Source organism: Gobio gobio (genome assembly GCF_949357685.1).
Source record: "Gobio gobio genome assembly, chromosome: 20".
Lineage (NCBI taxonomy): Eukaryota > Metazoa > Chordata > Actinopteri > Cypriniformes > Gobionidae > Gobio > Gobio gobio.
The window spans coordinates 26,203,706-26,217,557 of NC_137113.1; the positions used below are offsets into that span (position 1 = coordinate 26,203,706).

Here is a 13,852-nt window from a genome sequence, read left to right on the forward strand (position 1 = left end):
GAAATTGGTGGCTCACTGCTTTGATCTTTGTTTCCTCCTCCATCTTTATAACCTCTTATATCACAAGCTTTCTCTTCTCCTTTTTTGTGACTTTGGACCACAACTTGGGAGCCATTCCGCATCCAAGGCCAACCCTGCCTGTCTGCAGCCACTCAACGATCTTCTGATGTTTCAGCCGGTTGATTGTCTGATCTTCTACCTTTTCTGCATTCCCCTTTTGTCCAGAACGAAGTTGAACCTTAGAGTCATGGAAGGTAAATCAGGTTAGTCTCTTAACTCAAACAAGAGCCTTACCTTCTCCCAGTCCAGGCTGGTGGATTTCATGGGAAGCTGTAAGGTGTTTCTTCCGAACAGTGCCGTGTTGGAGAGGCCGACATACCAACAGTGACCAATGTAATATCCAAGATGACGACTCCATAAAACTGAAAAGCCACAAGTTCATCCATCAGATCTTCATAATAAAGCAGCTTTATATGTCAGTGGAGAGCAGAGCATTTGAGTCAGGTGTAGAACACAAAACTGACGGCTCACTTGGAGAATAGTTACTGGATCTAAAACCTTCAGATGTTTTCCGAGAATGTGGTTGAGAGTCCTGACAATTGACTGGTATGAGTTTGATGCTGTTGCTGCTCCCTTAAGTAACTGAACTGTGTGTGAACGTAACTGCATTAAGGACTCAAATACAGGACTTTTTATATGTTTGGTTGACTGTTTTATTTTGATAATGAACTGCGATGTCTAGTTAGCAATGCTAGAATTGATGTGTGTGTGTGTGTGTGTGTGTGAGGCACCTGGATTTTTTTTTTCATTTGGTCACTTGGATTTTTCTCCTTATAATAGCAGAAACAACTTAAATACTCTGTCATTTATGGTCATACATATAAGAGGAAGACTGTAAGTAAAACTGTAAAGGGCTTACTTTTATTCGTGTACACTCACTATAAAAAGTGATTTTGTAAAGTAAAGAAAACAAACTGTATGATGCTTTTGTGGAGCGCGTCACAAAAACAAACAAACAAACTCAGCATTTTTCTTTTGTTTTATTAGTCTGTTAATCATGTAAGTGAAACATATTTCGCATATAGGCCTATATATAATTGTATTATGTTTTTTGCGGTTCACAGAAGCACTGCAGGTGTGTGATGTGACATTGTGTGAATCCTCATGTTCTGTTGTTTATGCTGCTATTTGCGCAATCTGGAAAACTAATATTGGTATTTTTAATGGGTAACAGACACTTATCCATTACATCCATTATATCCATAATTTAATTTAGTTCTAATTTAACATAACCGCGTCGTCTGGCGGTTAATGAGCATCGGTTGTCGGTCACTATGAGCACGAACTGGGTTTAACTTTTGAAGTTCTTGAATGTCATCTGGAAGGATAATGGTTACGCTTGAACATGTGAACATGACATGCGCACACACTCCTGCTTGCACTTCGCACACAGGTGACAGATGTTGCAGCTGAATGTTCCTAATGAAAAACTCTCTTCTCACTCCTTATTGCTCCCTCTCCTCCTTTCCTTCCTCTCTTCATTTCTCTCTCTGGCTCTGTCATTCCTTTTACACCATGGCTCTGGCACAGCAATCTTCCAAATGGATTCTATTTTCTGCATAATTTGGCAAATGTTTTGTCTCGGTAGAATAGGAGTGTAGAGTGAACTTGGGGGTGGGTGTCAAATTGTAGGGCCTTGTACCATGATGAGTGTACTTTCCAGAATCAGTGCTCAAATCTGTATAAATAGATTTTACTGGTGAATGGAGTTAATTAAGATATGCTACTTGGTGTAACCTGGGTTTGGACACGGCATCAGAATTCTGTTCAGTATAATATTACAGTTGGTTTTAATTTTAACACGTTTGGCCCTGTTGGAACATAAACTAGAGATGGTGGTCCAGTGGGTTAAACCACTTAACTGACATGCAGAAGGTTGCTGGTTCGATCCCAGCGGTCACCACCAGTGTGTCCTTGAGCAAGGCACTTTACTCCACGTTGCTCCAGGGGGATTGTCCCTGTAATTAGTGCACTGTAAGTCGCTTTGGATAAAAGCGTCTGCCAAAATGCATAAATGTAAATGTAAACTCAAAATGCACTTTTTCCTACACTTGGTCCAATAAAAGTGGACTAACAGTGGAGTTACATGTATCACAGAATAATTGTCTTTTTTTTTATGTAATAATTCCAACCACATTGTCATTTCTACCACATTTTGTATCACATTATTTATTGTGTTTAATAGCATTCTGTGACGGAAACAACAATGATGGAAATTCTTCATTGAAAATGACCATCCGTTTATGCCGTCATCACTCGGGTGTCAAATATTGAGTTCTCTTTGCGCTTGAACGGACAAATTCACGCAAAAGTTATGTCAACATGCCCATCCAGATTTACTAACAGCTTGCGCCAGCGCAAACCCTCTTTTGCCGTTAAAAAGCTTTTTAGGATTAGGATTAGTAAGAATTAGTGCTGAAAAGGTGTGGACAGGGTTATTTTTGCGGGTGACCTTATTGCATATGCATTTATAGGAGTTTCCCTTTAAGACGCAAAATTTATGGGAGGAGAGTATTTAAATCAGTCATGCAAGATTTGCGCTAGTCAATTTACTGATATTTGCGCCATTATTTAACACCCAAAAAAGCATGTCTTAAACCTGACACTAATTTGCTCTGCTGTGCTTTTTTGAAATTGCGCTCACGCTTATTTGCCCTGTTTAGTAAAACTGGCATTAAATTAACAGTCGAGGAAGACAACGCATGTGTGTAAGGTATCAGTGTAGTGGATCAGTGCATTATGTCTTAAAGTGACAGCAGCCCAATATTCCTGCTGTGTGTTTTTATTGTTAATCAAACAACAAAAGACAAGGGAATCACTCATTGCTCTTGACTGAATAGCTTTTTAAAAATGATTAATCTTTCATTTATACAGTCAAATATGCAATGTTATTTTACGTTTGATTGTTATTTAATTTTAGACCTACCTGAAAAACCTGAAAGCACTGTTTTATTTGTATCTTTGCTCTATTGTATTTGTGCTGTAGTTAGATTATTTGTTCTTATTTTCTTTATTTCTATTTAACAGTAGTCCTTTTTCCCTGAATACCATACTGTACCAAAACCATGACTCTAAAACCGTGATACAAACCAAACCGTGAGTAATTTGAACCGTTACACCCCTAGTTGATTCAGAGTTGGCGTCATCAAGTCCTGCAGGGTTTGGTCATCTCTTCACTGGTGTTGGGTCATCTGAAATCTTTGTAAGATTTGAGATGGGATGGGCGTCCTGGTAGAAACAGGAAAGCAAATGGAAAATAATTAGTATCGCTGCGGTTCATAATGTTTCAAGCAATACATAGTTATGCACATTTGATCTGAACTGGGGTACAATGTTATGAGATGCCTTATGTGAATGCTTGGCTAAAGAGATGTTTTTTCAGTCTAGTTTTAAACTGGAAGAGTGTGTCTGAGCCCTGAACATTATCAAGAAGGCTATTCCAGAGTTTAGGAGCCAAGTGTGAAAAACGCTCTCCCTCCTTTACTGGGCTTAGATATCTTGGGTACTACCAAAAGTCCAGAGTTTTGTGACCTTAAAGAGTGTGATGGATTGTAGGCCGGTAGACGATTGGTTAAATACAGAGGAGCTAAACCACTTAGGGCCCTATAGGTCAGTAGCATCACAGATCCCACTAGATCACACTCGGAGCCTTGCTGTTGTACTGAATATCTGTTGAATGTTGTAGAAAACCTCCCAACATTCCTTGTTACCCCACCCTAAAGATAACTAATGCCTTTGGACCATTCACAGCCGCACTAATATGAAATAAAACAGCACATTCGCTCCTGTGATATTGCTTAACTATCAGTTAGATATGTGTAGAGGCCAGTTAGAGGAGCATCATGGATGGCAAGTTTGAAGCTAGTTGATGGAAAATGGGTGAATTTAACCCTGCGGGTGGTTTGTGCATTTCCATTTTTGCACAAAATATCCCTTATTGGGCAAATTAGAAAACAGCATATAATTCTAGGATCGACTAAAAGACAAATCTCTCCGGGGAGCCCTCGGCAGGAAGAGACCACGGCACTCCAGCAGGCAGTTATTTGTGCACTGACAACTGTAGTTAAGCTGAATGGCTCACTAGAGAGTGTTTTGAGTCTCTATGGGTAGAAAGAGGGTTACGCTCTCTCCGTGCGATAGGGGGAGGCCACCTTATATGATTCTTCTGGAAATAGAAGGGGTCAAACCACAGCTTTTACCACAGCTGGGCACCTCCAATTAGGCATGCTTCCCAACCAACATTAATTCCCTGCATTTCATTTTCAGACAAGATTGCACCCAACACCTACAAATATGGTGTGGGGTATCTGAGGTGGAACAAAGATAAGTTTTTATGTGTGTGTGTGTGTGTGTGTGTGTGTGTGTGTCGGTGGTAAATTGCCACAAAATGCCTTTTCTCTGCATCTTGTCACATCTCCGTAAGGAACACTTCTCCTCCGAATATGGATATAATGAGATATTGTAAATGCTTTTATAGCTGGGCTAAATATTAGCATCCTCCCCCAGGCTGACATTTGCTTTTAGTATGAATCATACACTGGCTGCTCTTTTGTTTCTCCTTTCATTATTTCTCAAAAAAGATAAATTACTTTTCCATTATACTGTCCATAGTGGAGGTAATACAAATCTGCAAAGGTACACAAGTCTAATAGACATTTCCTCCATATTACAGTAATGCCCAAATTAATAGAACAATGATTTTTGTGACACTCACAAATTGTTGTAAATCATCCACACTGCTTTTACAGTACTAGATTAATTATAGCAGATTAATGTAGTCGTTTTTAATTTACCCATATTTCCTATTTACTAGATATTACTTTTTGACTGGGATTTACTATGTTGCAAACACAAACACATAGCAACACCATAGCAACTGCATAGAAATGTGATAACACAAGGCAGTGTGCTTAAAGTCGGCATGAAATGGAAGATGCAATAGTCTTTTCTTCCCTATTGTGACAAATATCCAAGTGAAACAGCTTCTCAAACAAGAACAGATGTTAGGACGGGGCTTGATTTTGTCCATCAGGAATTGTTTGGATTGTTGTGGTTTGCTATTGTTGCTGTGATGTTGTGTGAGTGACAGGTTGTCCCGATCACGCCAGTAAACATGTCATCCGAGATGAGAAGAGATGCCATTGAAAGAGGGAGGGAAAGTTATTTTGATTAAAGATTACATGGGCACATTAATTAAAAAAAAATTATGTGTGCAATGTTCCATAAAAAATAAGAATTGTCCATTTTGATTTCAAGGTGACTTCTAACAGCTCAGAACATTGGGCCTGGAAATGGCCCAAAACACTTGAGTATGACGTCAGAGAGTTTTTGTCTTTTTTTTAGCATCTATTAAAATCTAGATTGTAATTATTGAATGAATATGAACTATTGAGAGCATGTGAAATTCAATTAAAAATTAAAGTGAAACACGTGCCACTTTATTTTTGAGGATGTTGTTTCGCTTGATAGGGCTAATTCTTGAATTTCTTGATATGCTGCCATGAGCTTTTTTTTAATTGAGGTTGGTTTTATTTTTGTCAAGAAAGAGTTTTCAGTGAGAGCTGGATTTACTCAAACACTTTTTCGTATAATTAATTTGCGATTATTGAGGGTGGAAGTGATTGCTCTTTAGAGGATGATTTGTTTCCATAAATATGTATGCTAATGAGACCGCCTCTATGGGATTATGACTTTAATACACCGTCAGTTTGTCATTTTGATTTCCTTTAGTTAAGGCCATAAAACCACTCTTGTGTGCGTGTATGTGTTCTTCATTCTGTGTGTCTTAATATGATTGTGGCAGCTTCTTTGAAATATCCTCCTGAATAATATGTTTAGAGAATTTCAAGGTTTAATCATAAATAAGATTATCATAAAGCAGTTGCTATCAAGCTAATTTGTAAAGAGAATTAAATTAAACTTTATAAAGCATCAACATCCTATATTCATGAACGCACCAAACCAGACTGAACTCAAACAAAGCACAAGCTATTAAAGATAATGGCTATGAGTGAAACTGTAATGGCCTGCTGCTTGTGACTAAGCCTTATTTGTTATTCTGCTCACTCTCATCTTCAGCACCCAAGACCTGCTAATGTGATTTTTACAGTCATTCCGCTTTTCACATGTCTGTTCACCCAGTGCACTATGGGCCAGAGCAGGGACCCTTTACTTATTGTACTGGATCGTGGATCGCATGGATAATGCTTTTCATTAACCTATTTGGCTATGTGTGGTCTTAGCATGACCCAAATGCTGCAAAAACAAAACCGTTGTTAATTAACACGTGACGAATGAACTCCTGTTTGTAGTTCATATCAATTATACAGCAATGACACATTAAATGAATAAAAAATTACAGTAAAGACATTGATAATGTAACAAAAGAATTGGCTTCTGATCGGTTATACCATTTTCCAAAATGGGGAGAGATGTGAGTGCTATGATGGGTCAAATGTTTCTTTAGTGCTTATATGTTGGGTTTGTTTGTATTATGTTGAGGGTATGTCAGAAATGAGTTTTGAACATGTACTTATAGTATTTAGGTAACAAAGTTATGCTGTGTAATTCTGGGATGACTGTTACGGGGAAAGGTTCCACCCCGTGACAATGGTTTTTGGCGGGAAACGTGACTATTTAAGCCATTGTCTGAGTTTGTTTGGGGGAGGTTGCATTCTGTATACTGTGCAAAGCGATTGAATGTTTGTCTGAGGTGAGACATGCAGTTTGTTTTCGTGGATATGCCACTAGGCATTGTTTTAGTGCCAGATTTTGCTGCTCACAGTATTTTGCTTTGTGTTTTAGCTCAAGTATTAAGTTTGTATTTAATTGTTCTCTTTCAAACATAGCTCGGTATCTCACATATGGGAACACCCCCAGGCGTGATAGACTATGGAAGCACCAATTACACCACGTCTGTCCGAAGGATGGACCAATCACAGCTCATACAAGGAGCCCACCCTCTCCCTATATATATTGCTGTGATCCCCGAAAACGGCATTCTTGTTCTCTTCCCCGTGAAGACTTTCCTTTAGCACCTGTCCTGCTTCAGTTCACAAACGTACCGTCAAGGTAGACGTTGCCGAACGCAGTGCAGACTAAATCTGTTGTGGATTTCTACTCGTTACTGAGTCATTTTCTTATTGTAGCTAACGCGTTAAGGCGAGCTAAACTTCATTTACTCACCATGTCGAAGGTGTCCAAGACCGCAGCGGAGAAAGAGGCCTCTTCGCGCTCGTGTCCAGCAGCATGCGGTTTCATGATCTCAGGCAGGGATTCGCATCTGATGTGCATCGCATGCATGGGTGTCAAGCACGCTCAGGCTGCACTGGCGGATGTGGAGAGTTGCGCGCACTGTCGTGTAATGCCGGCCAGGGTCTTAGAGAGAAGGCTTCGTGTGGCCGCTTCTTCTAAAGAGGATCCGGTTCTCTCTTCCGTCCCTCCTTCTACAAAGGTGATCCCGTCCTCTTCCACGCTCCTCTTGGGGGGAGATTATGGACGTAGATTCACCTATGCCGCTTTTCGATCAGCTACTCGCGGAAGGCGATGAGGGGGAGGGAGACGAGGAGGAGGATGAGGAGATGTTAGCTCGCCTCCTCCGTGATGAACCGGATGATGAGGAAGATGATGCAATCCTGTCTGCGGCGCAAGCGTCCAGGCCAGTGAGCGCGCTAAGCGGCGACATGGCGTCAACGGTCGTAGACTGCGACCTAGTGGAAGTTTGCAAACGTGCAGCGACCAAGCTTGGCATCGACTGGCCCGTAACTCCTGGGGATCCAGGAGTTAAACGGGATATCTATGACGGGAAAAGGCTCCCTGCTCGCCTTCCACCGGCGAAACAACTTCTTCCCGCGTTGCCAGCGTGTGTAGTGGAGATGAAGCGATCGTGGGACAAGCCCTTTTCTCACCGGGTGCCCGTCAAGGGTTACTCGTCACTCAATGTGAGTGAAATGGAAGGGCTAGGGCTTTCTAACCCCCCCACAGTCGAGCAGTCAGTGGCCCACCACCTGCATCCAAACAGGCGGACCACTCTCTCATCTGCCAGTCCCTCCCTCCCGGGAAAAATGGAACGCTTCACCGCTTCCATGTACCAAAAAATATATAAATCCTCTGGACTGGCAGTGCGGGCACTTAATGTCACTTCATTGTTGACAGCCTATCAAGCCGAGTTGTTGGAGGAGCTGGGCACTCAGCTGGACGCCGGAAATCCAAACCCGGCTGTCTGGGAGGAGATCTGCAACATAACGGATCTCAATTTGCGCACCTCACGTGGCGCGGTGCAAAGCTGCGGCCGTACTATGGCTCTTGCCGTCGCAGGCGAGAGATCGCTATGGCTAAATCTCTCGAGCATCGGAGACAAAGAGAAGTTAGATTTTCTCGATGCTCCAATGGATGCTAGTGGGCTGTTTGGCACGGCCGTTGCAGCGATGAGACAGCAGTGCGACCTTCAGAAGAAGGAGGGTGAGGCGTTCGACATATGCCTGCCACGCAAGAGAGCACCGCGTCCTCCTGTTCCCCCGCGTCCTGTTCCTCCGGCGCAGAACAGGAGGTTTTTGAATGCATCCAGGCCCGCGAAACCCCAGAGCACGGAGCGGGCGGCTCGTCCCCCCGCTGCTTCAAACGCTAAACCGTGGGCAAAGCAGTCATTCGCGGCGACAGCCGCAAAGTCAAAGTCTGCTATCCCGTCCTACAAAAAGAGGAGGGATACCTAGGACGCAATTTCTGCATGGGAGGGACGGACAGCACCTAGGGTTCTCTGTGATGTCCCCTCCCGAGTCCGCCATATCTGTTCCCCCACCCGCGAAGAAGCGGAGGATGTGGAGTTTGGACGAGAAAATGGTTCCAAGTTGTGGTCAGGCCAGTTCAGCTTCCCCTCGACACACAAGGATCCGTCGAGTGCAAAACACTCAACCACCAGTAGGTGGTCTGTTGGGTACAAGCACAAGTTCTCAAGTGCATTGTCACAAAGCACTTCAGCCCCTGGGTTTAAAAATAAGAAAAAATTCTCTGTCGCATCCAGGCTCACTGCCGAGGGCGCAGAAAAACAAAAACAAAATAACAGCAATGAACCCAGAAATAAAGCGGTCTCTGAGCTTCACAGAGCCTGGCCGTTTTTCTCTCGGTCCACTAGATGGCGCCTTAACCCCATCTATGGATTCGGTTCAGCTGAACCCGTTGGCTCTTTGCCAAGAGGCTTGGAGACAGTGTTCTGCGCACCCGTGGGTCCTCACGACGGTAACCAAAGGTTACAGGCTTCAGTTTGCTCTAAAACCACCCCTGTTCAACGGGGTCATAGCATCTGTAGCAAATGGGGATTCAGCGCGTGTGTTGGAAGAGGAAATATCCTCCCTCTTAGAGAAAAGAGCTATAAGACGGGTTCCAGAGGGGGAAACTCAAAAAGGCTTTTACTCCCGTTATTTTCTAATTCCAAAGAAAGACGGGGGTTTGCGCCCGATAATGGACCTACGTGTTCTAAACAAACACTTGAGGAAGTACAAATTCAGGATGCTCACTGTCACAACTCTCATGCGCGCTATCCGCAGGGACGATTGGTTCACCGCGGTAGATCTCAAGGATGCTTACTTTCATATAAGCATCTATCCTGCGCACAGGAAATATCTCAGGTTTTCCTTTCGGAGCGAAGCGTACAAATTTGTTACCCTTCCATTTGGGTTAAGTCTTGCCCCCCGAGTGTTCAGCAGGTGCATAGAGACAGCGTTATCACCGTTGAGACACAAGGGGCTCAGAATATCGGCTTATCTGGACGATTATCTGATATGCGCTCACTCGCGGGAGCGTGCAGAGCGGGACACAGAGATGCTCACATCTCATCTATCGAATCTGGGATTCAGAATCAACGAGGCCAAAAGCCAGCTGATTCCATCCCAGGAGATAGAATACTTGGGCTTACAAATAGACTCTGTGGCTTACCGCGCCATGCTCTCGGAAAGGAGGATCATGACGTTTTATCAGTGCCTTGCCCAGTTTCGCAAGGGAAACCTGGTATCGTTCAGGACCTGTCTCCGCCTTTTGGGCATGATGGCTTCGTCGCTATCCGTGGTCCCGCTAGGCTTGTTAAAAATGAGAGACTTCCAGCGATGGGTGGCAGCGAAGCGTTTGTGTCCTCATCGGCACCTTGCGCGCCGAGTGGGAATACACTTGGATTGCGTGATGGCTCTTCATCAGTGGAGAGATCCCTGTTTATTCCAGACAGGAATAAACCTGCGGGTGCGTGGTTTATTCCTGTCCTCCTTGGGGAGCGTGTTGCTGAGAAAAGTAGTGACAACGGATGCATCCCTGTTGGGCTGGGGAGCTGTTTTCCAGGGCAGGTCGGTAAACGGCCGCTGGACACCCCAGCTTCGCAAGCTTCACATAAATATGTTGGAGTTGATGGCAGTCTTTCTGGCCCTGAAACATTTTCTCCCATTCTTGGAAGGGTTTCATGTTCTGGTCAGGACAGACAACACGACGGTGGTGGCCTATATCAATCGCCAAGGGGGAACGCGTTCGTTGCAATTGCACAATCTAGTGCGCAAATTGATTGTCTGGGGCGCGGCGCACTTAAGCTCGCTGCGCGCCACGCACGTACCAGGAGTCCTGAATGTGGGGGCGGATCTGCTTTCAAGGGGAAACCCGTTGTACGGAGAATGGGTGCTTCACCCGCAGGTGATGGATCAGATCTGGGAGATGTACGGCAAGGCCGCCGTAGATCTCTTCGCCTCGCAAGCAAACACAAAGTGTCCGCTGTATTTCTCTCTCAGGGACGAAAATGCGCCTTTGGGTGTGGATGCGCTGGCACACCCATGGCCGAACGTGTTGCTATACGCCTTCCCACCGCTGAGTCTGATTTCTCCCACCCTAGAAAGAGTAAGAGAAAACGGATTATCTCTCCTTTTGATAGCGCCCCGTTGGTTGGGGAGGCTGTGGCTGGCAGAGATTGTCCAGCTCCTCCAGGGCGAGCCCTGGCCGCTCCCGCTGCGCCGGGACCTGCTGTCACAGGCGGAGGGGCAGATATTTCACCCTTACCCAGAACGAGTCAATCTTTGGGTCTGGCCCGTGAAGGGCTAAATTTAAACGCACTCGGGCTTCCGCAGGAGGTTATAAACACTATCCAGAGCGCGAGAGCTCCATCAACGCGCTCACTGTACGACCTTAAATGGCGTGTGTTCGAGGAATGGTGTACGCGCAAAGGAGTTATTCCTTTTCAGTGCGCGGTGAGTGATGTGCTTTGCTTTTTACAAAATTTAATGAACAATGGTTTCTACAATTAAAGTTTACCTGGCAGCTATTTCAGCTTGTCATGTAGGCTTCGATGGAGCTTCTGTGGGACGGCACCCTCTAATATGCCGTTTTATGAAGGGAGTGAAGCGTCTGAGACCAGTATCTAAACGCCTGGTCCCGTCATGGGATTTGTCCATGGTTCTGAATGCTTTAACTCTGGCTCCATTTGAACCTCTGGAGAGTGTGGATATTAAGCTCCTATCTCTAAAAACAATTTTACTACTTGCTTTAGTCTCAGCTAAACGAGTGGGTGAATTGCATGCCTTGTCAGTTCATCGAACATGTTTGAATTTTAGTCCGGATGACATCAAGGTTACGCTGCTGCCTAACCCGGCCTTCGTTCCCAAAGTCAGCGATTCAGCTTATAACTGCTCTGCTTTGGAGTTACGTGCCTTTTACCCCCCTCCTTTTTCTTCGGAGAACGAGCGGAAATTGCACACCTTGTGTCCTGTACGAGCATTACGCTATTATGTTGACAGGACACGATCGTTCAGGAAGAATGATCAGTTATTCGTTTCATGGGCCACTCAATGTAAGGGTAAACCGATCTCCTCACAGCGCCTTTCCCACTGGATGGTGGAGGCGATTGAATTGGCCTATACGTCTATGGGCTATAATTCCCCAGCGGGCTTAAAGGCTCATTCTACAAGAGGTATGGCTACTTCTTGGGCTTTGTTCAAGGGGATTTCGGTAGGAGATATTTTTGCAGCGGCAAGCTGGGCTTCCCCTCATACATTTATCAGATTTTACCGTCTGGATGTCACTGCGCCTTCAATGGCTCATGCAGTTCTTAATGTGGCTCATTGAAGAATTGAAAGGTTATCTTTCGTTCTTGCCGGGTCTGTTCGGCGGCTTCGGAAAGCATGCGTTTCGGGAGTTGGCTATATCATTCCCATATATGAGATACCGAGCTATGTTTGAAAGAGAACGTTAGGTTACTTGCGTAACCCCGGTTCTCTGAGAACAGAGCGAGGTATCTCACCAAGCTTCCCTACTCGCATTACACAGGGGAAGAGCATGTTTAGAATGCCGTTTTCGGGGATCACAGCAATATATATAGGGAGAGGGTGGGCTCCTTGTATGAGCTGTGATTGGTCCATCCTTCGGACAGACGTGGTGTAATTGGTGTTTCCATAGTCTATCACGCCTGGGGGCGTTCCCATATGTGAGATACCTCGCTCTGTTCTCAGAGAACGTTTTTGTACTTTAAGTGGCCTGCACATTTTTTCAAATGCTGTAAATAAATCACAACTGGCATTTGGGAAACTATCCCTTTGTTGTACTGAGCCTTCCTAACTACTCCCTGGCCTCTCGGCAACACACTACACGTTTCCACAAAAATATTAAGCAGCATGACTTTTTTTCAACATTGAAAATAATAAGAAATGTTTCTTGAGCACAAAATGAGCATATTACAATGATTTCTGAAGGATCTGCTGCAAATTAAGCTTTACCATCACAGGAATAAATTACATTTTAAAATATATTAAGATAGTAAACAGTTATTTTTAAATATTTTAATATTTGCATTGCGAAGCATAGGAAACTTCTTTCAAATACATTTTAAAAAGTCGTACCGATCCCAAACTTTTGAGCGGTAGTGTACTTTTGTCACTCTTACTATTGTTACAGGCTGTAAGCTCTTGTGTGAACAAGACAGTTTGAAAGTTACTAAGACTGGGAAAAAATTTAAGGCCATTTGAGTTGTTTTGACATCTCGTTTGCATGCATGATTTTTCTCAAGTGGTGATTGCACTGACACTGTGACACCAGTAGTCTCAGAACAGCCTGATTTTGACACCGTCACTGTGGCCTCGCAGGTGCTAACGTGCTGTCAGAGTCTAACCTCTCATGAGATCCTGCTACTAAAGCCAGACGTACAGAGTCTCTGCTCTGCATCCCCGGTGGACTCGCTGCTGTCTGTTCAAGAGACTTAAGTGTGCCGCTTCACTGTAATAAGAGGTCTTGCTTGGGTAAATCGAGCCAGACTCCTCTGTCCTGCTCTGAAGGAGAAAGCGAGGCGTGAAAATAGCATCCCTCTCCTCATATCTCCCTCCTCTTCCTTGTGTTGTTGTCCCTGCAAAGCACTTTTTTTTTACAGTCTCTTGTGTCTGTTTGACTACGGCACCATGGGAGACCTAGTTTATCACAGATGCAAATAATAATGAGGCTAACGAGCCAAATATCACATCAGATACTCCTCACTCTAACCAGTGACATTTTATGCATTGTGTCTTTTCAGGTGTACATTCGAATCCTGGACAATGAGTGGAATGTGTACCGGCGCTATGCTGAGTTCAGGACGCTGCACAATTACCTGCGTCCGCAATTCCCACAAGTCGACACGTTTCATTTCCCACCTAAAAAAGCCATCGGCAACAAGGTATGTACAGCTTTTTTTCTCTATAATGGCAGGTTCTCTTTTTCCCCTCATTCTTTTATTGCTTGTCTCAACTTAAAACATTTATTTAATACATTTATTTATTAATTTATTGTATATTTATTCAATTCG

The 13,852-nt window shown here is 44.0% G+C and overlaps 1 protein-coding gene across 5 annotated transcripts in view; it reads left to right on the forward strand.

The window, feature by feature from the left end:
* Positions 1 to 13,852, forward strand: part of snx29 (sorting nexin 29) — a 176,470-nt gene that overhangs the window by 127,951 nt on the left and 34,667 nt on the right. For all 5 annotated transcript variants that reach the window (XM_079845797.1, XM_079845798.1, XM_079845799.1 and 2 more), the window contains exon 19: positions 13,583 to 13,723. In XM_079845797.1, coding sequence (XP_079701923.1) covers positions 13,583 to 13,723 — 141 coding nt within the window. The remainder of the gene's footprint in view (positions 1 to 13,582; positions 13,724 to 13,852) is intronic.